We start from the raw sequence: 17,390 nt of genomic DNA on the forward strand, positions 1-17,390 counted from the left end.
CATGTACATATAAAGTCTTCTTGCCAGTAATAATGCTGGCAGACAATATGCTCCTCATGCGCTGCTTCTGTTGGCAAGCCCTTACCCTTTAGCTTCCTTTCACTGAGGGCTAAACTGCCATGGGTTAGCCTTTACTTACTGGAGAGAATGAACATACACAGTTCCCACAGACCAGCCGAGGCACTATAAGTGTTTTCTAACTCCCTGTAATTTGTTCTTTTCTCCACACTTTTGAGAAATTCTAAACCATCGGGTTACAGCAGCAGCCTCTTTTTCAGGTGCAGTGAGAATTTTCTTCATTTCATTTTATTCAGCGAGTTTGGTTCAAATATCACTTTGTTCAAAATTAAGAAATTGAGCAAGAAATGGAAAAGCAGGAAAACATGTTTCCATCTTCAAAAATATAAGTAGAAAGGTGTGACAGAATGATATCTACTAACTCTAAAACCTGGAAAGACAGTATGACCTGAAACAAGCAGTTCAATTCACTAACTAAAGATATTTTTTGTTTAATATACCAGTTTTAAAACAAAGCATTTTTTATAAACTTACTTTTTTTCTGACCCATCACACTATTTAAGGTGATTTTATTAAACTAATAAACAAGTTTAGAAAACTGGTTTTGTGCATTTTAACTGAATTTCATTTCCCACTCAAATACACAAATCATGAGTAGAAATACATCATCCAGTAAATAAGATATGCCTTATTCACCAATTTCTAATGTAAAAAAGGTAAAGCGAATATGAAAATGTATAGTAAACAGTAAACTGAACACCTGCTTAAATAAATGTGTAAAGCTATGGCATTTCACCCTTTTTTGCTAAAAGAATTATTGAGTTTTGCATAAAGGCATTATATTTAGTTGCAAATCAACATATTTTAATAGCTTCTAACTACCGACCAACTTTCAGGTAGGAAAATCCAGGACAGTCCCAGATGTCCTATAAGCCCCAGAACCAAAAGTAATTTACAGTATTTCCAATTCTGGTTAGTTTAATTGCCTTAATGCTAAACAGCTCCATCTCTCCTAGCTAATTAAATTAGTATAGCCACATTAATGCAGCACTGGGCCTGAGCCAATTAACTTTGCCCACAACTATCTCTTGAACAGTACAGCGACAGTCATATGCAGCCAGTAGTGCTTGATGTTGCACCCTCTCAACACACACAACAGAACTGCCCCAATGTTTCTAGTTTGATATGAAGGGTTTATTTTCAGTGACTCTTCAGGGACACAGGGATACAGTTCCAAAACTCAAGAACATGTGGGTAAATATAGGATGGTTCATCTCTTCAGTTACCAAATAATGAGAATCAACCTTTCCTTAGGAAATTACCTAAAAAGTACAAGATTAAATAACTATGATTTTAATCAAGGTTTTCTTTTTGCTGATTAAATCATGATTAAAATTAGTGATTTTTAAATGAAGCCACCATCTTGCTACTCTATAGGGAAAATTTATCATTGCTGTTTTATTTCCTGCTTGAGCACAATTCCATACAGGGACAGATAATTACTTAAGGGATGTACTGTATAATGCTGCTTCCATGTCAGCCCTTGAGTCCCTATCTCCCCATTATCAAAGGAAATTTTGCTTTGATGTAAAACACTATCCTTTTATATTAGTTGTAGCTAATATTTTTTTTTAAATTATCCTATAGTGACCACCAAGATCTTCTGGTCATAACTCATCATTATCATCAGCAATCCCTTGATAGGGGGACAACAGTCTTCCAGTAAATAAGGAAGCCACTGGTGAGTTCATAGATGACTGAGGAGGCCAATCTGAGATTAGCATGTTCAACTGCAGTGTTCCCAGTGTTCCAAATAGTTCCAAGAGGAAAGAGTAGATCCTGGTGATGCTGTGACACAGTTCTTTCCCTTTGTCTCTCTTATCTATCTGCCTCCATAGTGAGGTGAGTTTGCTCAAAATGATTGATGACTTGCTGTACATCATGGTGTCACTGGGGACATGGTTTCAATGCTGGTGATGTTTGCTTGAACCAAAATGCTGGCATTCATTCTTCTCTCCTTCCATTTGATATAGGGGATGTTCCAAAGGCATAGCTCATGTTAACGTTCCAAAGCTTTTAAGTGTTTCTGATCTGTCATCCAGGTTTCACACCCATACAATGAGGTAGGGATGACAAAAGTCTTCTAGACGAGAAGTTTGGTTTGGGTCCTGACATCATGATCAACAAAGACACAATTTCAAAGATGTTCAAAAAATGCACTGGCAGATTTAATCTAGTGTTGAATACCATAATTTATGTTTATTTTTTGGGAAAGGTGGCTACCAGGTAGGTGAAAGACTCAACATTCTCCAAGCACAGCCCTCTAATTACAATATGTGGAGGAGCTGATTGGTTTGGGGAAGGTTGTTAAAGGATCGTGGTGTCTGTGAAGTTAATAGAGAGTCCAAGGATTTCATACATGTGACCTGGAACTCCTCAATTGTGTAGGCACACATGACAATCATCAGAAAATTGAAGATCAGTAAAAGAGGTGTTTGTTATCTTGGATTTGGAACATAACTGGTTGATATTAAAGAGACTCCTGTCCATAAGATACTGGACATGAACGACGCGTGTCCTTGGCAGCTGGGGGGACACGGCGGTAACCACCTGCAGCCACTGCCGGCAGTGGCAGCAGCAGCCAGCAGGGGTTGTGGACTGCCTGCAGATGTTGCTGGCAGTGGCGGTGATGGGGTGGTGAACAGGGACCACCCACAGGTGCCACTGACAATGTCAGCAGCACCTTTTTGTAGGGGGTGTACTGCCACCCTCAGGGGGTGCACGCGCACCCCCTATGCGTTGCCTGATACTGGATGCTGACTACAGATGAAACTCTATTAACAATGATAGTTTGAACAGCTGTAATATAGATGGTAGAGTATTGGTGGAATCACACATACTTGCTTGACTCCAGCACTAATAGTGAGGGGGTCCTTTTCCAACCCATTATTTAGGATGGCTCCTGTCATGTCATCATGAAGAAGTCTGATAATGATAACAAATTTTGGCAGACCAAATCTCCTCAGGATCATCCATTTGACCTCCTTGTTGATTGACTCAAAGGCCTTAGTCAGGTCAATAAAGGCCATGTTGTTCATCTTGACCTGTATTGTTCATGGCACTTCTGCAGGTGTCTAACAACAGTGACCAGATCTACCGTACCTCTGTGTGAACTGAAACCATATCGGGACTTAGGTAGAATCTTCCCAACAAGGAAAATTAATATATTGAGAAGAATGCAGGCCAGGATCTTCCCAGCTATACACAGGAGTACAATACCACAATAAGTGCTGCAATCTGATCTATCTCCTTTTTTGATTATAGTAATGAACCTGGCATTTCTAAAAATCATTGGGAATCTGTTCACGATGTGTAGTAAGTGAGAGAGCTTTTTTCAAGCTTGCTTATAAACTTTGACTGGTATTCCATTAGGACCACATGCTTGGGATCTCATCATCTGCTTAATGAATTTCAAGGCCTCTTGATAAGTTGCTGGATCTGCAAGCAATGGTGTTGTGAAATGGTTTCAATGGTATTGTCTTTGACGTTAGAATCTTGGTTCTAGAGCTATTGAAAGTGATTCTTCCACCATGTGTTGATGGCGGAGCTGTATTTAAAAGGTGGTGTTCCATTCTTTAAACTCAAGGGGGTGGCTTCTTGTGGATTTGGCCCATAGATAGCTTTGATTGTGCTGAAGGAACTATGCATTTCATGGCTGTTGGCAAACTTTTGAATGTCTTTACTTATGCTCTCCCACCACTTGTTCTTTTTCTCTCAAATTTTTTCTTTGCGTCTCAGTTTAGTGTTATGTCATTCTTCCGACAGCATTCTTTGATGGCTCTCTTTTTTGGCCAGTGCAAACTTGATTTTTTCTATCATTCTCACTGAACCACTCCTAATGTTTCTTTGTGGAGAAACGTAGAGATTCTTTGCACACCTCATGGATGCATTTCTTGATGCTTTCCCAGTGATCAATATTGTCAAGAGTTTCTCACTGAAACACTGTTGGCAATGATCATTTCTAGTAGGGGCTTTCAAGTACTCACTATTAAATCTCTTCCTTGGTTGCTTATTTTGTTTAGGTCATTTTGGGCGATACAAATGGACATTTGTATCCAATGATCTATTCAGCAGTCATCTGTGCTGGTCATAGGTCTGATGAAATGGACATGACACTTCTGGGAATGCACTACAATGTTGTTAATCAGGTGCCAGTGTTTTGAGCAGGAGTGCATTCATGGTATCCTCCATTTGTTGCTTTGGCAGAATATGAAGTTTGTGACGATGAGATCACGTCCCTACCCCATGCTTTCCAAGTGTTCCTTTCCATAGCTCAGACTCCCTGCCCACTCTAATATTGAAATAGTGAAGAAGAATTATCTTCTTTAGGGACAGATGACAGGACTTAGTTGAGTTTAGAAAAGAAGTCTTGTTTAATCAACTGCATCAAGGGTTACGGCTGAAAACTGTTGCACGTTGTCTGTTGGTTAGTTGATGATGAAGGGTCATGAGATGCTCGTTGGTGCTAACTAAACATTCCAGCACCTGAATAACAAACTTGGCCTTGAAAACAAAACTAGTGCTGTGGATGTGTGTCTTTTTTTGCTGTTCCTTTCCAAGGTGCAGCCACCACTATTTTCTGAGCTGCCACCTTCCTATGTGTATGGTCTCACTAAGTGCAGCAACATAAATATTAAATCATAAGTTCTCTGTGCACAAATGCTATCCTTCACTCCAATCAGTCACTGTCAGGGTTGTCCATCAGGGTGTAGGCATTCCAGGCTGCAAGCTTCATTACTGAAGAAAGATGCTTGCTATTGAAGAAAGATGCTTCTGTATGTCTTCTTTTAATGAGGGAATGCCAACGCATATCAGCAATCACACAATATTTTGCAGGAAGTAAACTTTAATCTCATGGCAAGGAAAAACTAGACAATGGGAAGTTTCTATTCTGTGGTAGCCTTCATCCACCTTTGCAGCCATTGTGAAGAATTTTTTCTTCATCTGCCCACACTGTTGTTGAGCACATTTTTTATTTTTAGATTGTTATTACTCTTTGAAATCTTGCTCTCAACCTTACCACCATGGGTGACCCTACCAGGAGTAGAAACTCCAGACAGCATCATTCTTAAGGTCATTGGTAGCTTACAAACCTCTCCACTATATCAAGGTTGCAATCCCTGGGAGAACATTATTAGCAACAATCAAACTAAAATCCCTTTATACCATCAACTGTTTTTGAACTTTCCTCTTCAGAGGGAGCTGAAGGTGTCCGTTTCCTTGCTAAAATTATTTTTGTAGTTTTGTGAAACTACCATAGGCAATGTACAGCATTTTCTTTAGGAACAAAAATTGCAACCAACAAATTATGTCTATTTCACTGCAGCTGCAAAATTGTTCACTGAGATTGGGGAGAGCTTTTATTAGAAATAAAATTAAATAAAATGAATTGCCAAGTTCATTTGTTCATTTTGTGATATTTTCTTTGGCAGCACACAGCTGGAGAAGGCTGCATGCAAGCAAAGCAAATAGCAGATTCATTTGCAGAACTCAACAAAGCCTAGAATCAGAAACCAACCTTTGCTCACAGTTACTTTTATGGAAATTCAAAGTGATACAATTCAAGAGTGATACAACCACCTTGACACCAATAGAACACATTTCAGTTTGTCCGTGGCAGGAATACTTATGTATCCCAAATAGATATCTGGCCTTTGAAGGTGTCGCAGAGCACCTTAGTGCCTGCTCCTAGAGAGGAGAAACTGCCAGGGAGAGAACCCTGGCAGAGCCAATTGAGCACAGCTGCGGGTTGCTGGAGCAACTGAGGGGAACCAGCTGCCTGTAGGAGGCAGGGCCTGGCCCTTATAAAGCTCAGGGCTGAGGCCAGGCTGGCAGTTCTCTGCCAGCAGCCGGAGAGGCAGGAGCTCCCTCAGCCGAGATATGGGGAGAAGCCCGGCGGGCAAGTACAGCTCATGATAGCCCTGAGAGGATTGGGCACTATGGTTTAGCCTGGGGGCATTATGTTTGTGTTATAGCCAGGAGGCTCTAGTTTACGTTTGGCTCTGTATATTACACCCGGAGGCTTGGGTGAGGCTGTAGGGGTTGGAGGAGGCCTCAATCACAGGGACCCCAGAGAGTGTGGGGTGCCCTAGCGCCAAGAGGGCGCATTATTTTCATAGCACCAGGGAAGGCGCAGCTTGCACGCCAGTGCGTGAGCAACTGGCGGCGAGGAGCGCGGCCAGTGGGTCGCGGGCGCAACCCGTAGGTTGCGGACGGGGACCTAGACCCCGGATTGCGTGTGGGGGCACATAGACCCCGGCCCCAGGAAAGGGGCGGTATTATTGAGTAGCCCAGTGTGGGCACGGCGAGCCCCAAAGAGGGGGAGCGCCATTGTACGTTATTGAGTAGCCCAGTGTGGGCACGGCGAGCCCCAAAGAGGGGGAGCGCCATTGTACATTATTGAATAGCCCAGTGTGGGCACGGCGAGCCCCAGAGAGGGGGAGCGCCATACTGAGCAGCCCTAGAGAGTGGGGCCATATCGAGGAGCCTGAGACGGGCATAGCGAGCCCGGCTGCAGGCTAGTGCGGTAACACCCCTCAGACCGAGGCAGGGCGCTGCGGTTGCCCCAAGAAGACAGGGAGTAGCAGCGTGGTGAGCCAGAGTCAGAGAGGGTGCCCGTGCGGTTGGCCCATAGGACCGGAGGCCCGCTAGATAGTCCCTGAGCGGAACCACACCGGCAGGGGAGGCCCAGAGTGGGCTAGACGAGAGTCCCAGCAAGAGGCTGGGCATGAGAGAGGGAGCCCAGAGTGGGCCACATTAGAGAGGAGGCCCGGGAAGCGGGCGTAGAGACCGGACAACGTCTATTACATCTGCGAGGCTTGGGGCGTGGTATTAGGGGCTGGTAGGAGCCACGCATAGCCCATAAGGCTAGGGTGTCCGAGGAACACCCACCGTATCGAGAGACCCCCAGGGGGTCCGGAAGAACCGCGGGGACAGAGGTCCCAAGTTGCCGTGCCCAGGGAAGACACAAGGCAGCCTCCCAACATTATATTGACCAACAAGACGTGGCGGGCGAGAATTAGAGGGTGTCTTGGGCCGGCCTGACACGGAACGAGGGACCTCAAGGAGATCACGGTCCTCCGCGAGGACCCCGCCGTGACAGAAGGATTTTCACATATCTGCATGGGGGTATATACACTTTCAACTATTTTCAGGGATATGAACTGACTTTGCCTAACAACATGTTATCCACAATTCCTAAATGATTTAAAACTTCTCTATTACCTGTTTAATAAATGGAAATAGAGCAGCATATTTTTGACAAACCACACAGATTACAGACTATTGAGCACAAGTATAAGAGCACTCAACTAATTTTAGTTCGGAGTGTTTTTTTTCTTTCCAGTGTTACCTATGCTTCTGTAAATAAGAATCTGTTCTCCACATAGAAATCTAGGGCCATAAAAATCTCACTTCTCCTGTATGAGGATTTCCAGCTCTGCTGAGGAAGTCCCACTGAATAACACCAGGTTCTTGAAACAGAAAAATACGTTTCCAGCAAAGCTGGTGGAATTTTCCTTCTCTTAGATACTACATTAACACTTACCTCTAACTTAGCTAAAAAGTATATTAATCAGTGAGATATACATACGATTTGAAAGCTTCACTGCTAGCATTCCTGTACTTACCAGTGTCAAGGAGTCCTGGATGGTGATCGAGGAACAGGTGGAAAACAGCAGAGCAAGAAATTCATTTATGAATAACCTAAAGACAATGAGTCTAGTCTTCTGGATGAAACTGCAATTTTGTACAAAGAAGGGTGGCTAAATTTAGCACTTAACTAAAGCTCCTAGTTCAGACTAAGACCCGGATATTTTTACATACTATTGTAAAAATGATCTTTGAACCCACCTCTTGGGGGATATTCCATGCCATGTAAACATGGCTTTTAAATTCATCCATCCAGACTTCAGCTACTCTCAATGCATTTCTTCGGACATGGGCAGTGAGGTCTTCAGTGTACGGCTTATGGGCTCTTTCGATATGGGCAATCCTAGAGCAAGGGAGAACTTCAACGCTGCCTCCACATTGCCAGACCTAGAAAAACGATCAACATATCATTTAAAGTCAGCTGGCTGGACCCAGTACACAGTATCACTGCATGTAATTTCTTCCAACAATACCTGGGAATTCTTTTGCTTTTAAACAAAATACTGATATTAAGGATAATAGTAACCTAGGAGATATTGGACAATCCAAATTATATTTCAAGACTAAGCCAATATCCCTCTGAAAATTACCAGTACTACATTATCAAATACATGTTTTTCCTACAGATAACTTTTCTTAACTATGATGTTATTAATAAAATAATTTAAGAGGCATCAATGACGACAGTATCCCAATTCTTTGTACATAGCATACATTTAATTCCAAACTTTCTGTGAAGAGGTAACATTCAGTCCATCTTTCTCTTGCTCTTTCTTAGACACCAGAACTAGATAACTTTAGGGGTGACAAACACAAGGCACTGAATATGTCCAAAAATTCCAGAATATTCAGATTTCAGGAGGCCTGGATAAATTAACCTAACATTTTGCTAACCCAAAAGGGGATCAAGTGTATTTAATTTGTGAATAAATGCCAAAGACAAAGATTTCCCATTGAGAGTACCATACTCACAAGCTCCATAACAGCTTGATGGAGCTCTATCACCTCTCCAAATAAAGGCCAATGTGTTTATCACATTAGGTGGATGTCTCTGTTCAACAGTGTTCTCCTATTGCTGAGTATCACAATAGCGATGGGGTAATGTTTACAGATTAGTATTGCTATTTGAGAATGCCTTGGCTTCAGAATCCCTTGCTTTTCAGCCTTTAGAATGTGCATATATTGGAAGCACAGAGTTGGAAGGGATATCAAGGATCACCTGGTTCTCTCAACTTTTCCTCACAGTTTCCATTCCAGCCCTTTTATTATCTTTGTCACCTGCCTCCTGAAACCTTCCTTGGATTATCTCAATTGTCAATCTCTACATCCTTCTCAAACTACAGGACTCAAAACTGTACACAATATTCCAGCTAAGGTGTAACCAGTGTTACTACCACCTCTTGTTTCTTGCATAGAATACTTTTGTCAATGCAGTCCAAAAGTACATTTTGTATTTTAACAGCAGCACTGCACTGCTAAGTTGTTGTGAGTTCATGACACCAAAACTCCCAGATCCTTCTAAGCAGTGCTAGTTAACACCTATTCTGTATGTGTCCATTGAGTGTTTCTTCCCTACAAAGAGCATCTCACATTTATTTTTATTGAATTTTATTTTGTCATCTCTAGCACATTTTTCAACACATCAAGATCCTTTCTAATTCCAGTCTTCTGAAGTATTTGCAACTCTTCTCAGTTTTGTGTCATCTGCCCACTTGATCAAAAAGCTCTCTATTCCCGGCCACCAGCCATTAATACAAATATTAAACAGCCCCAAACCCAGTACAGACACCTGTGGAATCATACCTGAAACTTCCTGCCATTCTGACATCAGTCCATTTATAGTTACTCTTTCCACAGAATGATAATTCTATCTAGGCCACATGTCTTCAGCTTACTAATGTAAAGGTCATGTGGGGCGGTGTCAGAGCATGCCTATGTCTAAAATTGAAGTATACTTAATAGCAGCCTTCAGCTACCTGAAGAGTGGTTTCAAAGAGGATGGAAATAGACTGTTTTCAGTGGTGGCAGATGATGAACAAGGAGAAATAGTTTCAAGTTGCAGCAAAGGAAGTTTAGGTTAGATATTAGAAAAAAAACTTGCCCACCAGGAAGGTAGTAAAACACTGGAACAGGTTATCCAGATAGGTTGTGGAAAATCCATTGTTGGAAGTTTAAGACCCAGGCAGGCAAAGCCTTGCTGGGGATGATCTAGTTGGAGATGGTCTTGCTAAGCAGGGGGCTGGCCTAGATGGCCTCCTGAGACCCTTTCCAACCCTAATTTTCTATGATTCTATCAAAATGAGAAGCAGGATATAATAGCTGCACCAGACTACTGTAGTAATGATGCTATATTGCTTGTACTACCTGAACTAGCTTATTCAACTCCAGCTTGGGTATCTCTTCAGGGAACCACACTGTTTGCAAACATACCTATAATTGCAACTTCCTTTGGGATGCGGTGATGGAACAAATGTCATCAGGCTATAATACTGTTATGGGAGATCTCAGCTTTTTGGTGCCCAATCCCTATATGGCAGGAGGTGGGCAAGAACAGTTTTATCCCCAGGCAGCTCACCAAGAAGAGCTTGTACTCTGGTCTCTCTTCTTGTGAGCAGGGAATACAGGTTGGCAGAACATCATGTTCTGGAACTGTGTGAGCCCCTCCAGGTCTGTCCATCCTACATGCATATGCTCTACCAGGGAGGCATTTTGTTCAGCCATTCATTTGACATATTTAGACATCTGGCTTGAACACAGCATTTAGGCATTTGGCAGATTCTGAGACTGGAAGAATGTGGCATGGATTCAGAATGTTTACAAAGCCTTTTCTGGGATGGTGCCTAATTACGTTCAGCATATGCTGAAAGAAGAGATAGAACCTTGTCTTTGCTCACTGGTTGATGAGCCCCCCATGAACATATTGTACAGTCAAGCAAGAAAGCAACAGGAAAGACTTTTGCACATCTTTGTCTCAAGCACTTGGAATCCTGCAAGAGTGAATAAATATAACCAACATCAGTGCAAAACTATGAAGATCTACATGAATATTTAATAGGAACTGGGCAATTGTTCTGACATAAGAATATAGAATAAACTGGAAATAACATCTGTGTCCTGTTGCACTTTTCTAAACATAATATAAAGCAGGCAATCCAGTTTAAAGAGCTACCAAGAAATATTAGTTTCTGAAAAACACAGTTCTATATAGCTCAAATACATTTTTTAGTAGAGATCAAATATGAAGTAACATCAGGTTTGCCTCCAATCTGAGCCATTTCTCAGCACCACACTGACATCCAATTAAAAATTGCCTGAGCCAAACTGAATCTGGCTCAGCAGTACACATACAATAGTATGCGTACTACTTAAAATTTATATCATAAAAGAAACAAGGAAGATACTGGATGGACATTGCTGCAGTAAGACAAAAAATATTAAATATCACCTACTGTGTTCCAATGCCCACTTTTGGTTCATTTTAATTAGGTTTATTTTGGTTCAATCTTAATTTAAAAACCTGATGCAAATTCTACATCCAAACACCCTACAATACAGGAGAATTTAGATCTGAACTGCATCTTCATAACAGGCGGAAGCAAAACTACATTTCAATAGCAGAGTGAATTTCTAAGGCAGCTGAACTCGAGCTGAAATTTGAAGCTTGAGTTCATCTGTAATTTTAGTACAGATACAGTAATTGGGAAAAAAATCTCCTGACTTTATAATGAAGCTGTGTCTGTTTTCCAAACATACCCTGATGTAACAAATACTTTAATATGGTTTGTAAACAACAATTACCCAGTATTTGAGCAAACTCCAATTAATCAAACCTGTTGGCCATCCCTTCCTCTCAGAAACGCTGTCAGTCTTTGTTCTATTTCTGAAGACTAATTAATTACAGTGCCACAAGAAACATGAATTCTTTTAAAATCTTAATGCCAAGTAGGAGCTGTCAATACAGAAACTGACAGATTGGGGTGGTTCTACAGAATAGATTCTAAAACAAATCTAATTATTTATAAGGAAACATCTTCACTAATCTGTGGAAATGTGATTATCAGGTAACAAATATTAGTCCAGATGTCATTGGCACATAGAGGTATGTATTTATAATTCCCACATATCAAGATTATAGAACTGGAAGGGACCTCATGGATACCCAGTCTAGCAACCTGTTCAAGGATCATCCCTGACTAAACCATTCCAGTCAAGTCTGTAAACCTGTTCTTGAAACTTTCCAGGGTTGGAGATACTATAACCTTTCTACATAGCCTGTTCCTATGCTTAATCCTCTAGGGGCAAATCCAGTGGCACAATCAGACTAGCTGTGCCGCACAAAAGCTCTCAGCAGAGGATCTTGCTGAACTCTCTACTTTTGTGCGACTAAAGCCCAGAGGGTGAATGCTGCTGCTGCCACTTATCCCTTCTTTTGCCTGTGCTGCTGAATTCAGCAAGATGGGGAGGGATGGGAAGAGTGTTCCCAGCAGCAGTGTTCAGTGTTCACCCCCGAGGTCTGGAACTACACAAAAGTAGGGGCTATATTCAGACCCCACCCCAATCAGCTGGTAAGCTCAGAGCTCACTACTTGTACAGAGCTCTGGCAGGAGCCCACACTCCTTTCAGAACTCACTGTACCTGCGCAGTACAACCTGCATGTATGTGTGGTGGTAGTGGGAGGGTTCACCTCCCTTCCCATGTTCCTGGTTCTGCTACTGTTATCCATCCTCATAGTAAGAAAGTTCTTAAATTTCTCTGCTGCAGTTTGAGGCCTGTCCCCTGCAAGATGAAACTAAGCCATTCAGTAAATAAATCTTCAATAAGGAAGAAGAAAAAAAGTTTATTTTGAAAACAGGGGATTCATATGCTCAGTGGGCATGTTTACATGTACATTCATATGCAGTAGTTACTGCGCATTAAGTTTAGTACATGTAATAATAGGTACTAACTCAATGTGCAGTAACCAGCAGTACTGCGCAGTAGTGCTGGCACATGCCTTTTCAGTGACTTTAACGTTCAATAGACTAATTGTACTGTGTGTTAGTGCATTAGCACGGCTCTTACCATGACACGCTAATGTGCAGTAGAATTAGTCTACTGAACATTTAGCATCTCATGTAGACACATTCAGTTATGGTCTCCTCAGGATTTTTACAGCCCTGTTTTAGGAGCAGTGTACAAACACAGTATTTCATGGAGTACCCAGAGGTAACACTGCAACTGCGAACACACTCTGAGGGCATAGCACAAATTTTCCTTCTCAGCTAGTCTTCTTTAATTTGGAGCAGAAGACCAACCATTCTATCTAATTTCTCACTGAAGTGGCCTGTCCCATGGATTTCCATAAAAAGGCAATATATTATGACTATTCATTAAGTTGTTACTTTCCCTGTACCTGTACCTAAGCTCAGAGGAAGGGAGCTGCGTACATCATACATAATGTAGTACATAATGCAGCTTTATACATCAGATAATTGTTTTAAACCATTTTTTCTGTGTAAACCCTGAATATAAGGGTTTACAATGAATAGGTAGTGCTACACTAGCACCACAAGTGTGTATCAGTCACTTTCCAGTGGCTGCTCTGCATAAGAAGAAATGAGTTTCCTATAGCTATTACTGTTAACAAAATACTCCCTAAGCTCCAGGGATGGAGACTTGTGTTTTGCAGCTGACAATATACAATGGTGTGTTATTAGATATGCAACAAGATAAACAAACAACTACTGCCTATTAAACAGGCTTTGCTATTAAAGGGGGATTGGTATCTGGTTCGTTCATAGAGAAATGGCAGAAAACCTGCAACCATCTGTGGAACTTGAGATGAAAGTTCTAGCTCTGATTAATGGCTGCTGAGGCCATCCCAAAAGGTGTCCCCAAGAGCCACTTGTCAAGTGCCATGGCTTTGTGCTTGCTCTATCTTGTAACTTGACGGAAGGAGTTAAGTCTTGTAGTTCAGAAATGGGATTCTATACCTGGCTCCACTACACATTTCCTGTGTAACCTCAGAGCCAAAATCTGCCACACTTACTCAGTTTAAGTGGTACTTTATTCTAGGAGTAGTCCTGCTGAAATGACATTATCATATTATAAGTAGACATATTTATAACAGTGTAAGATAAAGGAATTCTCCAAATTAACATTAGTCTAACTAGTGCAATTCTCAAGGGACCTGGTAAAACAGCTTTCAGGAAGTTTATGCTCACAGGAACCTCTGCAAGGCAGCTAGAACAAGGCTAAGAAGTAGATCCTATTGGTATGCACTGCCAGGACAGGAAGATCAGGAATGCTTGTACAAGAGCTATCTACAACAAGCAGAAAAGAAGGTGCTTAATAATTGGGTTAAGGAAACAGAACACCCTCTATTACCAGTGATGTGGACTTGCTACATAAGGTGCTGAGAGCTGAAAATTGCTAGTTTTCCATGAGATCCCTCTCAGCAGAACACTGTGTATAATGTGGAGTTCCTGTCCAATTGCTAGGTGTACACATACATTTTTCAAGAGGGACCACCTGTAGTGGAAAACATGCTCATCTACTGTGATAATGGATCAACAACACCTACTATGTCATTCTGAAAAATTCCAGTTGCAAAGTTGTCTCACTGGGTTGCTTCAGCTTTGCCTCAATGTGAATACTTTGAAGTTTTTCATTTGTGCAGCACTGTAGAAGTAGAGACTATGTCCATGCATTCAGCAGGAAGGCTCAGTAAATTGCCCCTTCTCTCTCCCCCTGCAGCTCTTTGCTTTAGAGCAGTTTCTTCAAGGATTCTTATACCAATAACTCATTCCACAAAAATATTTTTTTAAATTCCCCAAAACATAGGAGTGAACTTTCAAATATAACCCAAATGTTTCTTCAGAAAGAAGTCTTCCAAATTCTCCTTTGTAAGGAGTACGTTTGAAACAAATACTTATTCTTGAAATGACTCCCTGAAGAGACACAAACATCTGGCACAGCCCCACTAAGCACTTAAAGGGTTTTCTCCTTTGAAAGGGTCTCTTTGTAGCTATTGAGAGGTGGCACAATGGTCTTTCTGGAAAGCTTTCAAGGAGATGTTGGGTGTAGTAGCAGTGTTTGATGCTTGTGAAGCAGAAAGCCTTTTCTTTACAAGTAAGGTTAGCTGAAATTATACCATGACTCAAAGGAAAAACATAATCCTAGCATGGGATGTGCTAGGAATATCACAGTTGGTCTATACAAAAAAAGATCTGCTTCTTCAAAATGTGCAAAATATCAGAAATGTAACTAGATAGTGTATGTGGCATAGGGACGCATTCTCTGTATTGAAGTGTCATTTATCACTACTAGTCGTACATTTACAAGGCTCTCACATGAATTTGTGTGTAAATCCACCTGTAGCTTCTCAAAAAACAAGAAGCATGTGCTTTGTGATCTGCCAATGAAACAAACCACCAAACAAGCTTGGAAAGAACAGAGATATCTGAGATTGCAAAGCCAACCTATAACCTTTATAGGACATCCCAGAAACATGGTCCTACATAGCACTCTATGCTTAAACATAGTCACAAAGGTGAAACTCAGACACTGAGAATAACGTAGTCCTGATTCTATCCCATCTCTGCCTAGCACAACTGCTCTAAGAGAGATTTTTAAAATAGCCAGCATCTAGACTATTTACGAGGTTTGAAAGGCAGGTAGCATCTTGGAATTCAGTGAGAAGTGAACTGGTTTCTAGTGAGAAGTGTGAAACGCAGAGGTAATATGCTTTGACAGTCCACACTGCTGATGCTGGCTAAAGCTTCTGACTAGCCTGTAAGGATAGCCCCATAGGAGAGGGGGACAAGGCATGAATAGCCATGGAAGTATCAGCCTCCAAAAGAAAACAGGCACAGCTGCAGACATAGAAGCATTTTTGTCCACTGCTATCACCTGAGAATCCAGGAACATGGATGAGTGTAACAAGTCCCTGGGATTTAAAACATATTGCACAGCAGAGGCAAAAGCCAACAGCTGAAGGAGCAGTCAGAGGCTTTGCCTGTTCATAAATATGGCTTTCCCCCACTTTTCAGCATCAATTTGGGATTAAATTTAATCTCACTGCTGTTCACAGGTCACTGACTCAGCCAGACATTTGGAAAGCCAGGGAAAGTTTCCACCTGGTGCAGACAAACAGGAGACTCACAAACAACTGTTATCAGCCGTCTCATAACACTGTAGCCCAAAATAAACCTCATAGTCTCCTCCAGAGGTTTCATACTGAATAGAAGGATTGATCGGGCTGGACTCTGTTGGACTCCAGGCTTAAATAAGGTCTCTACTACTCCCCTTTCTGCATGAAATAAGCTCGTCTACTTTAAACTCACTTCTCCCTTAAGCCTGCAAAGACTAATCCCTGAGCAGTAAATGCAGTTCAATGAACAAAACAAAGAGTTAAACAACCCCTCCCCCCCCACAAAAAAAAAAAATCACACTCTAAATCAGGGTTGTCAAACACATCCTAGGTCCCAGGCTGAATCTGGATGGCAAGATTTTCTTCCTGGCTGGATCCATGCAGCCAGCAGCAACTGCAGTTAGTCCAAGGGTAGGTGCATACATAGCTGCATTTGGGTAGCAGCACACATCCACAGGCATGCCGCAGTACAGAGTTGTGTTTGAGGGGCAGTATGGGTTGGGGGGAAGGGTAGGCATGGGGCAACGTGGACCCGCATTTGGATAGTAGCACAGGGCTTCGTTTGGGCAGCAGCATTGGTATGGGAACATGCAGTAGCGTGGAGCTGCATTTCAGAAGCAACACAGAGCTGTGTTTGGGAGGCTAAGTATATCTGGGGGCCTGTTTGGGAGGCTGAGTATATCTGGGGACCATGTCCATCGGAGTCTGGAGACTTTGAATTCCATAATAGGCCATACCCCACAACTTCAGTAGCATCCTTGACCGCTGCCAGGATGGATGGTGCCATCCCATGGACCTTAAGTTTGACATCCCCACTCTAAATTAACACCACCTTCTGCATCTCCCAGTTTATTTTGTATTCTCTTGTTGTTTGTTTAGTTAAGCTGCAAAGTACTCACATTTGGTATTTCATCTACATTTAGGACTTACCCAGTCCTGAGCACACTGCCAGCACAAAGTAATTAGAAATAATAATATTAAAATAGATCCACAGTTCCAGTACCAGCAATACCTTGTAATCGAACATACTGAAAACCGCTATTATGATTCAGAGCCCATGGTTCATCTAGGTTTAGATTCTCACACACAAATGGGAGTGCATGCAAATCATCTTCACCAAGAGCTTGGTGATTCCCAAACAGAGAAGCGCAGGCAATAGATGCTGGAAGATCAGATCCATTATATACTATACAAGGGGTGTCTACACGTGAAACTAGCGTGGCACAATAAACTCTGGCATAGTACACACCAGAGTTTATTGTTCCCAGGTACAACATTTACACGCATGCCCAGGACCACAGCCTGTTGAGCCAGGGTCTCAGGGGTCAGGCTGTGAGCCTAAACCTGCTCTGCCCCTGCTCAACATGCTTCAGAGGGGCTGGCTGGGGCACAAGGGTGCTACAGTGGGGCATAGCTTGCAGACAGCTGCACACTGTAGCACCCTTGTTCCCCAGCCAGCCCTGTTACCATCTATATGTGCATTGTGGATGGACAAATAACTCTGCAGTACGACAGTATTTGCATCGGGCAG

At 42.1% G+C, this 17,390-nt stretch overlaps 1 protein-coding gene across 6 annotated transcripts in view; it reads right to left on the bottom strand.

Moving 5' to 3' along the window:
• The window catches only part of GALNT18 (polypeptide N-acetylgalactosaminyltransferase 18), a 546,174-nt gene that overhangs the window by 170,305 nt on the left and 358,479 nt on the right, over positions 1–17,390 (bottom strand). For all 6 annotated transcript variants that reach the window (XM_059722681.1, XM_059722676.1, XM_059722677.1 and 3 more), the window contains one exon: positions 7,930–8,115. In XM_059722681.1, coding sequence (XP_059578664.1) covers positions 7,930–8,115 — 186 coding nt within the window. The remainder of the gene's footprint in view (positions 1–7,929; positions 8,116–17,390) is intronic.

Source organism: Alligator mississippiensis, chromosome 2 (assembly GCF_030867095.1).
Source record: "Alligator mississippiensis isolate rAllMis1 chromosome 2, rAllMis1, whole genome shotgun sequence".
Lineage (NCBI taxonomy): Eukaryota > Metazoa > Chordata > Crocodylia > Alligatoridae > Alligator > Alligator mississippiensis.